The 15,031-nt window shown below is 35.4% G+C and overlaps 1 protein-coding gene across 1 annotated transcript in view; it reads left to right on the forward strand.

The window, feature by feature from the left end:
• Window positions 1-15,031, forward strand: part of LOC133317369 (peroxisome biogenesis protein 5) — a 53,815-nt gene that overhangs the window by 22,495 nt on the left and 16,289 nt on the right. The window contains exons 10-13 of the mRNA XM_061519229.1: window positions 4,368-4,452; window positions 4,818-4,927; window positions 10,939-11,163; window positions 13,689-13,754. Coding sequence (XP_061375213.1) covers window positions 4,368-4,452; window positions 4,818-4,927; window positions 10,939-11,163; window positions 13,689-13,754 — 486 coding nt within the window. The remainder of the gene's footprint in view (window positions 1-4,367; window positions 4,453-4,817; window positions 4,928-10,938; window positions 11,164-13,688; window positions 13,755-15,031) is intronic.

Genomic DNA, 15,031 nt, shown 5'->3' on the forward strand with positions numbered 1-15,031 from the left:
AATACAAAGAGAGAGCTCTATTTATAGAGCTAAGAGATGATGAGCTAGGAGCTAACAATCCAAACTAACTAACTGAGCTTATAACAATAAGCCTAATAGAAAGGTTAGAAGGAATATACTACAACCAGTCTTATAGTAACAACAATGCAGCTAAATACAACTGCACAAACAGAAAGCTAATCTATATTCTAATATTGCAAAAAAAAGAAGAAAGAAGATCAAATATGTTGGCAACTTATAACAGTAAAGAATAAAATTGAAAAAAAAAAATCTATATCAAAAAGAAGAAAATAAATTAAGGTCGAAATAAAATTGAAAGAAAATAAAAGAAAAAAGACCAAATATATTGAAAATTGTTGACAGTAAAGAATAAAATTGAAAAAAAAAATAGTCTAAATCTAAAAGAAGAAAGTTATGAATAAGATCAGAAAAATCTAATTGACCTCAAACTTTCTTGGTTATATTTTTTCTTCTATTTTTTTTTTGTTCTCAAATTATTTTCTACTTTTTATTGAGATATGTTTGATTTTTATTTTATTTTATTTATTTTTTCACTTTTAGTTTTTTCTATTATGGTTAAAAATATGGAAAAAAAAATATGACAACAAGGAAATAAAAGAAAAAGAAATCAGTGCTGAAAATTTCCAACATATTTCGTGTTATTTTTTTTCTATTTTTTTATTATCCTCTATCTATTTTTTCTTTTTTATTTAGACATATTTAGTCTTATTTTTTTCTTGTATTTTTTTTTTGTCTTCAGTTTATTTTCTTTTTCAGGCTATTTTGTATTTTTTTTACTTTTAGTATTTTCTACTACTGTTATAAGTTTTCAACATATTTGGTCTTATTTTTTTTAACCTCGGTTATTTTGCTCTTTTTGATTTATACTTATTTTTTTCTTCTATTTTATTTTTTATTTTATTTTTAGTCTTTTCTATATTATGAGTTTCCGATATATTTGATCTTATTTCTTTGTTTTTTTGTCATAAGTCTATTTTTTTTTTTTTTTTTTTTTTTTTTGTTACATATCTATTTTCTTTATCTAAGAAGGGTAAAATAGGCAGGTTAGTTTAATTTTTAATAGTGTTAAGGATGAGTTGGGATGGAAAAAATAATAGGGGTGTAAGTGATTCAAAGCAAAATCTTAGGGAGGTTTTTAAGCTTTTTCCTTTTCTTTAATATAAATTTATTTTATTTATGTCTCAACAGTCTTTGGTGAGATGGTCTTACTGTTCAATTAATTATGCCATTCAATTTTTCTTCTTTCTTTGCTGATACCATCAAGTGATTGTTTTAGATATAATAGCAAATGATTTATGCTTCCAATTATTGTAGAAAAGAGATTTCGGAATTGCTCGAAGAAATCTTCATCAACACCTTGTATTTATGCATGATTTACATTCTGTATTAATAGCAAACTAGGAAATTAAAGGAAAAAATAATACAAATCAAATGCTAAGTGCATATAGTTTCTAAATAGGAGATATAGGAAGTTCTTCCCCAAATAGAAGATATTTTCCCACACACTCTATCAAGCTAGAGCATACAAATCATATGCACCAAACTTGTCACAGATGTAATGTATTTGAGGTCCCCTCTGATGCACTTACAGTTGACCCATTGCACATGGCTTAATCATTGATTCAAGAAGCTCGTAGTCAACTAGAATTGTGGCCACATAAATATGGCTCAATTGTTGAAAGTAGTAGTAATTTGAAATATTATAAATTACGATCAAATCCAAATCTAAATGAAGCAGCAAATGTGAATGTGATTTGTTTGACAAGAAAAGGAAAGCAACACATTTGACATGATTTTAGATCTAAGATTTGGGATGTGTTTTCAATGATTTAATTGTAATTATTTATTTATTTTTAGAAGTTAATTATTGTTATTTGGTGAAGGCCTTTTTAATGGTTTATATTATTTTCTAATAGTTCTCCAATCTTCATCTTAACCGATATCAATCTCTTTAGGTAAAAACTCAATGGAGAATTCTTCCTTGATTAGATCTTCATCATCAGATTCTCCATCAAATTTATCATAGATTGGATTATCAACATAAACTGTGTTATGATCATAGACATCAAAGTCAGGAATGTTGATTTGCATCTCGATATCTTGAAAAGTAGACTGATTTTCAGGTCGTACTTCCTAATTCTTTCCCTGGTTTAGAATCCTCAAGGGGTTAACGTCCTCTTTTTCGTCATTAGATGTGTCCTCTAATTCCATTCCTTCTTCGAATTGAATGCCCAACTTTGTCCATGGAAGTCACCGCTCCAAATCTTGGATTTTCATGCTCTGCGCCTCCACAAGTTGTCGCTTTAAAATTTGGATTTTCTCGGTATGTGCCCACACGAGTTGTCGCTCCAAATCTTGAATTTTCTTTCTTTGCGCCCGCACAAGTAGTCGCTCCAAAATTTAGATTTTCTTGTACAACGCTTGCTCAAGTTGTTGCTTCAAATCATGGATCCGCCTTCCAAGCTCTTCATTTTCTATGTCACACGGGTCTATTTGATGCGGTTCTCTGTCTCCTTTAGGATTGAACCTACGTCCCTTGCCTTCACGACTCCGCCATTGACGACCTCTACGATTTTGGCATGATTTGAGATCTAAGATTTGATACGTGTTTTGAATGGTTTAATTGTAATTATTTATTTATTTTTAGTATTTAATTATTCTTATATTTATTTTAGGAATTTTCTTACTTTTAGGATTTTAGATTTTGAATTTTGAATCAATTTGTAATTAGTCTATAAAAGGGTTCTTAAGACCCTTATTTTAGGAGTTGAATTTTGTTATTTGGATAATTAAAAATTGAGAATCAGAGGGTTACTCTTTTATGAAATCCTAACTTTCTCTTTAGCCACTTTTCTATGTACTTTCGGCATAATTTGGTATCAAAGCACTAGGTTACCTTTAACCATTGGCTGAACAGAATCCTAGAGGCCGTCGATGGCGGAGTTGTGAAGACAATGGACGTGGATTCATTCTTAAAGGAGATAGACAATCGCGTTAGACAAACCCGCGTGGCATAGAAAATGAAGAGCTCGGAAAGCGGATCCATGATTTAATGCAACAACTTGAGCAAGCGTTAGACAAGAAAATCCAAGTTTTGGAGCGACTACTTGCGCGGGCACAGAGAAAGAGAATTCAAGATTTGGAGCGACGACTCATGCGAGCGCATACCGAGAAAATCCAAATTTTGAATCAAACTCTTATGGAGGCGCAGAGCATGAAAATTCAACATTTGGAATGGGGACATGCATGGACAAAACTGGGCATTCAATCCGAAGAAGGAATGAAATTAGAGGACGCTTCTGATAATGAAGAGGAGGACGTCAATCTCTTGGGGATTCTAAACCAGTGTCAAAATTGAGAAATACGACTTGGAAATCAGTCCACTTTTCAAGATATCGAGATGCAAATAAACATTTCTAACTTTGATATCTATGATCATAACCCAGTTTATGATAATTACCTCATTTATGATAATTATCCATCTGATGATGATAATTCAGTCTATTATAAATCTGATGGAAAATCTGATGATGAAGATCTAATAGAGAAAGAATCTCCATTGAGCTTTTACCTAAAGAGATTGATATTAGTGAAGATGAAGATGAAGAAGATTTGAGGACGAATCTTTTCCTAGCAGGGGAGAATGATGCACTTACAATTGGCCTATTTGCATCACCCTCAAGACCACAAAAGTATTTGTGCTCACTCAATTCTTTGTTCTAAAGTGATTGAACAGATGGATAGAAAAAGAAAATTGGAGAGACTTTATTGATAGAAAGCAAGAGTTCAGGAAACAAGCTATTCACAAAGGGAACTTCTATTCCTCTGAGAAATTCTCAGCCAAACTCAAAATTATCAAAAACTACTCCTAATAGAGGGTTATATCCCCTCATATACATGCAATTGAACTACTTTGATAGGCCTCCTACTATCTAACTGCTCCTACTAACTAACTAATCCAAGCTCGTTATTAAAGCTTTCTAGTAATCCAACTGATTGCCTTAGCTTGTGCCTTCTGATATAACTTTTCAAGTACTAGGCTCCCTTATATTTTTGTCCGTAACAATGCCTCCCTGCGGGAAACAACCTTGTCCCCAAGGTTGAAAGCGGGAAATGCATCTCCTTCAGTTAGACATGTGTTCCAATGACATGTGATGAAATGGGAGGGTATCTGACAGATTAGAAGACAGGTTAACTAGGGGAAAACAAACCTGGATATCTCTTCTATTTTTCGAAAAACAGTCTCATTCCTTAACAGCTTTGCATTGATCGTTAACTTTATATTTGAGATGTTTAATTTTAGACGTGACTTACATCTTTTTTTGAATAATTTTAAACTTGAGCAGGCCATTGCAGCAATGATGCGTGCACAGGAAGCTGATTCCACAAACCTGGAAGTGCTTCTTGCTCTTGGTGTTAGTCATACCAATGGTTGGTGACCGCATCTAATTCATTACCTGGATGCATGATAAAAATTCAAATAGCAAATTAAAATTAGCTTACCAAGCCTTGACACTTACATTGATGTTACTTGTGTGTTTCAACTCATATTTTTGGAGTTTTCTTGATGAAAATTATAAAGGCTTGAGAGCTCTTTTAAGGAGATAATATGCTTTTATTTGCTTGATTTTGTATCATCTCTGCTTTGGAAGGTTTCATGATTTATACTCCATTTTGTACTTGACTTCTGTTTTAGTGAATTCGTAACTTAAAGCATTGATGAAAAATAACTTGTAGGCTGTGCATTATATTCCCAGATTAAAAAAGATATTGAACTTATCTGCTGATGTTTGCAGAACTGGAGCAAACAGCTGCTCTGAAGTATCTATACGGATGGCTACGCCATCACCCGAAGTATGGGGCACTTGCCCCGCCTGAGATGTCTAATTCTTTGTACTATGCAGATGTAAGTGGAATTGATTACTTCCTAATAATCATGTTTACTAAAAGCTTATTTGAAATGGTGGGAACTGTGAAATCCTCATGCGAACCACACATTATAATTAAGATATAGAACATTGAGTGAATACTCCTTGATTTATTGATAATGATGAATTTTCTATCTGCTTCAACTATGGAGGAAGGCCTCTAGATTGCTGTAGGTCAAACCACATTAGATTTTCTCTTTTTTTTTTTGTGCACCTACATTCAGGAATGAAAATGAAAATCTTTCTAAACATTGCAAATTCATTGGTTTAACTATTCAGATTAGAAAAAATAAGTACTGAATTAGTGAATTTTCAGAATTAGGATTTTCATTTATACTGAACCCCATAACTTTGTCCCCCACCCGATAAAATAAATAAATCAAAAAGGCATGTTACTATTTGGTTGGAAAACACAGTTTATGTAGGGTATTGAAAGCACTTGAACAATGACTAGTGGCATTTTCTTTAGACATCATTTCTTAGTTTAGTTGTTTTTTTTGAAGTTTAGATGACATATTTCTTTGCGCTTGGAGTGGCTTTTTACGTCATTTTTATGATGCTGGGCAAATCGGCAAATGCTGTTTCTTTATGTAATACATTTGTTGAAATATGAAGAAATGGTTTTTTTTTTTTTTTTTCAAATTGATATACACTGATTTACACTGATAGGAGTATATACACAAGAGTAAATGAGAAAAAATGGATAAAAATGACTCAGCAACGAGTCATCAGCCCTATCCTATTTAATTACTAATTAATAGGAAATAAAAGCGGAAAATTTTAATCCTAATGTCCTACACTCCCCTTCAAGTTGGGAGGTAAATGTTAATTATTCCCAACTTGCCAATTAGGTTTTCAAAGGATGGCCGGTGTAGACTCTTAGTGAGGATATCTGCAGTCTGCTTTCTGGTAGGAATATACATCATACATACACTTCTATCATCTAATTTTTCTTTGATAAAGTGGCGATCAACCTCCACATGTTTTGTTCTGTCTCGGTGAACTGGATTTTGAACAATACTGATAGCAGCCTTATTATCACAATTTTGATAGGTAGGGAAAAAGAGATTTTCAATTCCTCAAGGAGTCTTCTTAACCAAATTCCTTCAGAAATACCATGGGCTAGAGCTCAAAATTTTGCTTCTGCACTCGTCCGGGCAACTTCTTACTTCTCCATGTCACAAGATTTCCCCACACATAGGTACAATACCCTGAAGTGGATCTTCTGTCCAATGCAGAGCCAGCCCAATCTGCATTTGTATATATTTTAATCATCCTCTCGTGTCCCCTTTTAAAAAACAATCCTCGACTAGGGGTGTTTTTGAGGTACTTGAAGATTCTATAGCCTGCACTCGGGTGTTTTTCCTTAGGAGAATGCATGAATTGACTAACCATGCTGACTGCAAATGCAATATCAGGTCGAGTGAGAGGTAAGTAGATCAACTTCCCCACCAGCCTCTGGTACTGCTCTCTGTCAGCTTCTTTCCCATCTTCGATTCCCAATTTAATATTGGGTTCAACTGGAGTCTCTGCTGGCTTCCACCCAAGCATTCCTGTCTCTTGTAAGAGGTCTAGAATATATTTATTCCAAGTTAAGGAAATTCCTACCTTACTACGAGCAATTTCCATGTCAAGGAAATATTTGAGAGATCCAAGATCCTTCAGTTCAAACTGGTCAGCTAAACACTTATTCAAAGAGCTTGTCTTCTCTCACAATCATTACCTGTGACAATTATGTCATCAACATAAACAATGAGAATAGCAATTTTACCAACGCCAGAGTGTTTAAAAAATGAAGTGTGTTCAGTCTGAGTTTGGAGGAATCCTTTTTCTTTAACAACTTGAGTAAATTTTTCAAACCACTATTTAGGGGATTGTTTAAGCCTATAGAAAGATTTCTTCAACTTGCATACTGAATCGTCTCCATTTTCAAAACCAGGCGGTGGATCCATATAAACTTCTTCATGTAAATCATCATTCAAGAAGACATTCTTTACATCTAATTGTAGCAAGGGCCAATCTAGGCTGGCAACAATGTGATAGTAGAACTCAGATAGTGTTAAGCTTGGCAATATAGGCAAATGTCTCCTGATAGTCTATCCTATGAGTCTGAGTGAACCCCTTAGCAACCAATCTGGCCTTATACTTGTTGATGCTGTTATCTGCATTGAATTTTATTGTGAACACCCACTGACAACCTATTATTTTCTTTCTTCTGGGTAATGCTATAGACTCCCAAGTTCCATTTTTGTTTAAGTGCATCCATTTCTTCAAAGATAGCTAACTTCCAATTTGGATCGTCAAGGGCTTCTTGGATATTTTTTGGAAACTTCATACTTTCCAAGACTGTGTTAAAGGCACGAAAACCTGGAGATAATGTGTCATAAGAGACATATTGAGAGATGGGATGTGAAGTATAAGATCTTGTTCCTTTCCTGAGAGCAATTGGCAAATGCAAATCCTCATAGGCATGTTGGGTTGAATCCGGATTGTTGGAACTAGAAGGCGAAGTGGAATCTTGGCAGTGCAAAGAGTTTGGATTATTTACATTTTGAGGAGGCTGTTTCCGACTATAAACCAACAATTGTTTCTGCTGATTATTGTCTCCACCTTTTTCCAACTACTTATTTTCCCCTGTTTCCAATTGTGGCGAGTCCTGTGATGAAGAGATGGATAAGGGAAGAGGTAACATTGGGGTAAGAGGTGACACTGAGGATTCCCAAGACTGGTCTTCATCTAGAAGCACCCCCTGAAAAGAAGACTGAGAAAAAAAATATAGACTCTCAAAGAAAGTGACTTCCATGGAAACAAAAACCTTTCGAAGAGGTGGAGAATAACATTTATATCCCTTTTAAGTGGGAGAGTATCCAATGAAGACACATTTGTGAGATTTAGGATCAAGTTTGGATCGTTGGTGTGATGGAACATGGACAAACAAACAAATTCGAACAATTTTGGAGGAAGAGAAGATATAGAACTAATAAATGGTTAGTTCTTTAAAAGACATGATAGTGGGGATTGAAACTGAAGGACAAGTGAAGACATCAGTTGATAAGGTACGTGGCAGTTAGAATAGATTCCCCCCACAAATATTTAGGAACACTCATGGTGAACATAAAAGCATGAGCAACTTCATGAATGTTCGTATTCTTTCTCTCTGCTACCCCATGCTGTTGAGGAGTATCAAAACATGAACTCTGATGGAGGATGCCTTGATGAGAGAAGTATTCACCAAGGATAGAATTGAAATACTCTTTACAATTGTCTGTCCGAAGAATTTTTATGGAGATGCCAAATTGGTTTTGAACCTTGGCATGAATTTTTTTTAAACCTGACAGTATCAGACTTTTCTTTGAGAAGATAGACCAAACACACTCGAGAATGGTCATCAATGAATGTTACAAACCATTTCGAGCTAGAAATATGTTTTACACGAGATGGACCCCATATATCACTGTGAACAAGAGTAAAAGGGGAGGATTCTTTATATTTCCTCATAGGATAGGGTACTCGAGTGTTTTGCTAACTGACATATGTCACAAGAAAAGACAGTGGGTTTTTTTATGGAAAAAGAGATCTGGTAACAATTTTTGAAGGTAATTGAAATTTGGTTGCCCTAATCTACAGTGCCACAGCATGACATCATCATCACTATTGGAAACAAAGAAAGGATCATTTTCAGCAAAAGTAGCTTGATTCTCGACACGATTAGATCCCTAAAAAATGTAGAGTCGTCCTTCTTTAGCATTGTCAATTATCCTCTCCGATTCCTGTTCCTGAAAAACACAACCATGCACCGAAAATTTTGCAACAACTAAGGTTTGTTTTCAGCTTACTAACAGAAATGAGATTGCATGCTAATTTAGGAACATGTAGGACAAAATTGTAACACAATCTTCTCGGAGAGTTTAATTGACCTTTTCCCTACAACTTGTGCAAAACTTCCATATGCTATTTTGACCGTAGAATTCCCTTAGCATGGATTAGGAACAAAACAATGTTGGATTATTTGTCACATGGTCCGAGGCCCCAGAGTCAAGTATCCAACGAATAATACCATCAACATGAAACGTAGTACCTTGTTTAGCCACAAGGCTAGATGGCACACTGGGTTGAGGGCTCATAGATGTCGCTGTAGAGCTGGTGGAGGAAGAAATTATGCAAGCTTTCCTTTGCACCTTGGCAAGGTCACCTCCCGGAACAACAGAAGGTGGTTGGTAGTTACTACCACACTTGAAACTAGAAGAGTCCCCATCCACAAACTGAATGGTCCCCTTGGTTTTGATTGTTCCAACACTAGCATTCACATTTTTGGGTACAACATCTCCATGATACATCAGACAACTTGTCATGTGTTTTCCATGGCAAGGATCACACTTGGTCATCATCAATATGGGAGAAGACAAGGTTGCCCAGAAAAAAAAGTGTCCAATCACCGATTTGAACCCTAGAACAGATAAAGGATAAGAAGAAGAACCGAACGAACCCAGTAGATACCGGAATAGGAACCAGCAAGATGGCGCGTGGCTTACACGCGCGAAGAACAACCGCGAGTGGGTGCGCATGAGACGGACCTGCAGAGCTATTTCAGGCTCGTGGAAGTGCGTGGGTGGTCAGATTCCAGTGGGCCATTTTGGAACTTATAGATCGACTCATTTTGATTCCGATGATATATGTTTTGGCTGGAAAAGTCGCTGGAAATATTTTCCGGCAGCGGCTGTCGGTGGCTGACGGCGGTGAATGACTGGGATTCACCGGTTTTGGCCTTCTATAGTGACTAGTCCCCTTACTTTGTTGTTGGGGCTTTGTAGGAAGAAACGACAACTTTAACAATGGCTGGACTGAGTTTTCCAGCGATGTGCCACCGGTTTTCCGGCAATGGCTGAGCTTTCTCATGACCAACCTGCTATTGATATTATATTGAAATATGAAAAATGGTTTTTTTCTAAATTGATACACACTGATTTACATTGATACGGGTATATACACAAGATTAAATGAGAAAAAAATGGATAAAAATGACTCAACAATGAATTATCAGCCATATCCTATCTAATCACTAATTAATAGGAAATAAAAACGGAAATATTTTAATCCTAATTTCCTACAACATTGTTTCCTTTTTGTAAATGCTGGATGTTCCCTAGGTTCTTGGATCGACTTTTGGTGACTATTTTGTAGTTTTGGTAGATGAAAAGTACAAAGAACCAATTCAACCCAAAAGTTTAAGTTGTTGGGTGAGGTTACGTTAATGGTTTTATATATCTCTAACACGTCCCCTCACACGAGAGCCCACTGGGCTTAAAGGATGGACACTGCACAACCCCGCCTACCTATGCTGAGAAATTTCACAAGAGAAAATAGGTGGCGGTGAGGATAAAACCCGTGACATCTAGCCTCTGATACCATGTAAAGAACCGATTCAACCCAAAAGCTTAAGCTGTTAGGTAAGGTTAGTCAATGGTTTTATATATCTCTAACAAAGAGAAATTAAATTTTTGCGACAACATACAATCTATTCTAGTATTTGCTGCATTTGATAGGAGTGTGTAACACTTGTATTTTTAAGGTCTGTTTGACTCAACAGCTTATTTGGTATTAGATTAGGTGATTGGCTTCTTTGGCTATAAAGCTTATGGTCTTTTTATTGGACTTACCCTACCTGATATGAAGAGCATTTGGGAATCTTTTTATATTTTGTTTTATTTATTCTTTTTTGGCTATGGAGGACCCCTCGTCCTCCAAATTCCTAATTTTCTTCTCTTGGTCCCTGAGTTTCTTTTATGGAAAAATTCCAAAATATTGTGCTCAATTAATTTTCATTAAGAGTGCTTGTGAACTACTAAACAATATGTTAATTAAGCTGTCTGATAACTTGATTTAGTAAGAATTGCCTTAGAGAAATAGTTTTCCTGATACACTTACCTAACAATATTTGTACTAATGTATCTTCTGGTTAGATTGCAAAGATTGATTTTTCTTTTTGCAGGTTGCTAGATTATTCAATGAAGCAGCTGAAATCTCGCCAGATGATGCTGATGTCCACATAGTTCTTGGGGTCCTGTACAACTTATCCAGAGAATATGACAGAGCCATTGCATCTTTTCAAAGAGCGTTGAAACTTAAGCCGCAGGATTACTCTCTCTGGAACAAGCTTGGTGCGACACAAGCAAACAGTGTTCAAAGTGCAGATGCAATAATGGCTTATCAACAGGTACCGTGTATTGAATTTAATCCTAATATGACTTTAGCTTAATGCCTTAATGTAATTATCTTGATGTGTTTCTTTTATTATAATTTATGACATTTAATGTAACTTTACTTTTCATTTGTGTTCATCTGCCACCTTCCCCAATTAGTTTGAGTTAAAGGTGTTGTTGATGTTGATGTTGTTGAATGTAACTTCATTTCTTGATATATTTGGGAAACAAATGTCTGACCATGAGGTGGTCATTTATCCATCTATGTTTAAGTTAGGGAGTTTGTCGTACCTGTCCTGTCTTCGCTTTTAGCGTAATTTAGGGTCTATAACTAGATATTAGTTATGTTCGCATACAGATGTTTCCTATAGTGTATGATTAAGTGTAATATATTCCTATCGTAATCAAGAAAAAAATGTTGTAAGTCCATGCTGAAGATAGTCAAACGCAAGTTTTCTTTCTACAGAAATTAACATTCTTTTCTAAAGTTGTAGAATTATGAATTTGTAAGTCCTATTTGGAGTCCTTATGTATAAGGATGTTATTAGAAATTTTAGAATATGATATTGTTAGAGTATATGAAAAATATCTAAGAATATCTCAATTGTATTTCATAATAGTTTAGAGGATCTTAGATGGTCTTGCATGAATAGTTTTCTTATTTCTTTATATTTCTTGATTTATTTCCTTATTCAGTTAGGATTTAGAGTCTAATATTAACCCGTGTGAAACATACCAATGGTGATTTCTACTAATAAGTCATAAAGGGAAAACCTCAGGTTTACAAGGTTCCATGACTTTGTGAGGGTAGGAATGAGGGTCAATTATAGGCAACTCTACCCTTGTATTTTTACAAAAAAACTGTTTCCTAGATTTGAACCCATGACCTTCCGGCGATAAAGGAACAACCTTATCATTGCTCCAAGGCTCGCATCATCTCACTATAAGTCATGTCAGCAATAAATTCTCCATGGTTGTGATGTACACCAACCTCGATTTCAAACTTCCAATTGTTATGTTTGATGTACTTGGAGAAGTTTCAGTTCTTGTTATGTGTAATTGCTTGTTAGGACATTTCCGCTTATCATTGTAGCGATGTCTCTTCTTTCTTGGTCATGCAATATTTCAACAAGCTCTTCATGTTGGCAATCATGTTGACATCTCCAATATTTCTAAGATGCCTTTCCAACCATATTTACTAGAGCCCATATTATATTGTTTGGTTGTTTTTCATTTTTAAATGAGCCGTCTGTAACAAGCTTAAAGCTTAGTATGCTTTAGATTGAGGGGAACCGTTAGAATATATAAAAAAATATCTCAAAATATCTAGATTGTATCTTAAAATAGTTTAAAGTATCTTACATGATCTCTTAGGAATAGTTTCCTTATTTCTTTTTTATTTCATGTTTTATAAACCACTCCTTATTAAACTCCATCTAGCGAGGGCAGTGTTTGGGCAATTCTTTTACGCAACTTTACCCTTGCATAATTGCAAAGATGCTATTTCCTTTGTGTTTGAAAGGTCACGAGTTTGAATCCGGTAAACCGTTTCTTTGCAATTATGCAAGGGTAAAGCTGCGTACAAGGATTACTCTCACCCCACCCTTGCTAGTCGAGGTTTAATGGGGAGTGGTTTGAGGGCGAGCCTGGAACAATGGTAAAACTGTTCCTTTGTGATTGAAAGGTTTCAAATTCAGGAAACAACCTTTTTGCAAATATGTAAGGGTAATGCTGTGTACAAGGATTGTCCTCGGACCTACCCTCGTTAGTCTGAGTTTAATAGGGAATGATTTATTTCATGATTTATATCCTTACTTAATTTGGATTTGGAGTCTAATATTAGTATAAATATGAACTAGTACTTTGTAGTTTGTATCACATCATAAAACATCAAATCAATATCAATTTCATATTATTTAGTGCTCATTTCTCTTTTCTTCTTTCCTTACCTAAATCTCTATAATTTCAACGGGAAGTAACTGCTTGTTGGCTTATCTTTGTATAGGCTGTGCAGCCTGGACTTTTGTATGTACTATACTTTTGTGTTCTCTAGTCATGCTCCTTTTTATCAAGACCTTATGTGAAATAGTCTAACTGCCTCAATCGTATCTGTCTTGAAATCCTACTTAGACGTCAGCAGTAATCTCTTCTCCTCCTCACCTAATCCACAACCTCAGATTATATATATTAGCATTAATCTTTTCAGCTGTATGTATGTGCAAGATATATTTTGGGGAATATAATTCACCTAGAATATTTTGGAGTAAAATTGCTCCATGTCTTCTGTGAGATAATATTGTCCTGGTGACTTCTCTTGATTGTTTGGCTGTGTATATTTTTATAGGATTTTATTGACAGATATTTGGAGATATTGGATGCATTTCTTTATTTTATTTTATTTTCCTTTCCATTTGTCTCTGTGTTTGGAGAAAATAACATGTACTGATGTACCCATGTGCTATCTATTTTCTCTATGTAGTCTCTTCTCTCTCTCATGGAATTTTCCTTTTTCTATTGTTAAAAACAATCTTCATTCCAGGCACTAGATTTAAAACCTAATTATGTTCGAGCTTGGGCAAATATGGGTATCAGTTATGCAAATCAGGTCAGTTCACTGCTTGGCTTTTAGCTTATTTCTGTCATAAATTTTATCAACTAGGAATTAGAAGCATGCTTGTCTCGTTTTGCGTTTATTATGCTTATGGTATCTGAAAGTGTACAACTGTAATATATACAAAGTGTGTGGTCGCTACATATGGACTGTCCAAGGTGCCTGCTTAAGGCCATAAGGTGACTTAAGTAGTTTACAAACCAGAGAGTTATTAGGACTTCAAAATCTGGAGGCTGCCTCGTATAGACATATTTGTCTAGGACTCCATTAAGAAAATCATTATTAACATCTAAGCGTTGAAGTGGCCACTCATGAGAGAGGGCAAGGTTGATGATGATCACAGTTATGGGTTTTACAATTGGAGAGAATGTTTCATTAAAGTCAAATCCAGCTTGTTGATGGAATCCTTTGGCCACTAACATGGCCTTGTATTTTTTAACTGTGCCTTGTGGATTTTCTTTAAACTTAATGACCCATTTACAGCCAATTGCTTATCAATTAGGAGGTAAGGGAACCAAGGACCAAGTAGAATTGACCTGTAATGCAGAAAAATCAGTTTTCATAGCTTGCATCAATTGTGGATCAGCTAAAGCTTGCTTGACAGAAGTAGGTTCCAAGGAAGTAAGAAGAATAGTAGGATTAGCAAGTGCTTTTGATCTAATGGTGATAGAGTGATATGAATGTGGCACTAAGTAATAGATTCAGAAAAGTGTACGCAAGGAAGAGAATTAGAGGATCACAAGCCCCTCATGCTGAGTCACCAATTAGTTAAAAAACTGCACAATCAGCACCCACATGCATTTGGTGGTCACACGATCAACGCCCACACTTTTACTTATAGCAGAGAATAATACAATAGCATCATCTTGAATTTTGGGATTGGGTTGGAATTTTGGGAGAGAACCAGTGCCTCTCGAATGCCCTGGGTTGTAGCTGGCTTTGGGAAATTTGATTTACTGTCTGTTATTTTCTTGTATCTTTACTTGGTTAATTTTGTGGGAATTTTTACTGTTAAATTCGAGTTGTAAACCAAGTTGGGAGGATTCAGTTTATAAATTCAGTGTTCTTGTTTTCACAACGTTCTTGTCTTTTAATTTTCTTCTTATTTGATACTTGAACCTTATCACCTAGTATCAGAGCTCTCCGATCCGGGAGGGCTTTGAATGGTGGTGACCAGAAACATAGAAGCAAGATATGAGGAGTTAGTGCAGAGAATTCGTCGTACAGAGAAGGGTCAGGTGGAGATTCTCAGGAGGTTGGACGAGGTTCTT

The sequence above is a fragment of the Gastrolobium bilobum genome, unplaced genomic scaffold (genome assembly GCF_033153095.1).
Source record: "Gastrolobium bilobum isolate Gb01-03AN ecotype WA unplaced genomic scaffold, APGP_CSIRO_Gbil_v1 utg25066, whole genome shotgun sequence".
NCBI classification, from domain to species: domain Eukaryota; kingdom Viridiplantae; phylum Streptophyta; class Magnoliopsida; order Fabales; family Fabaceae; genus Gastrolobium; species Gastrolobium bilobum.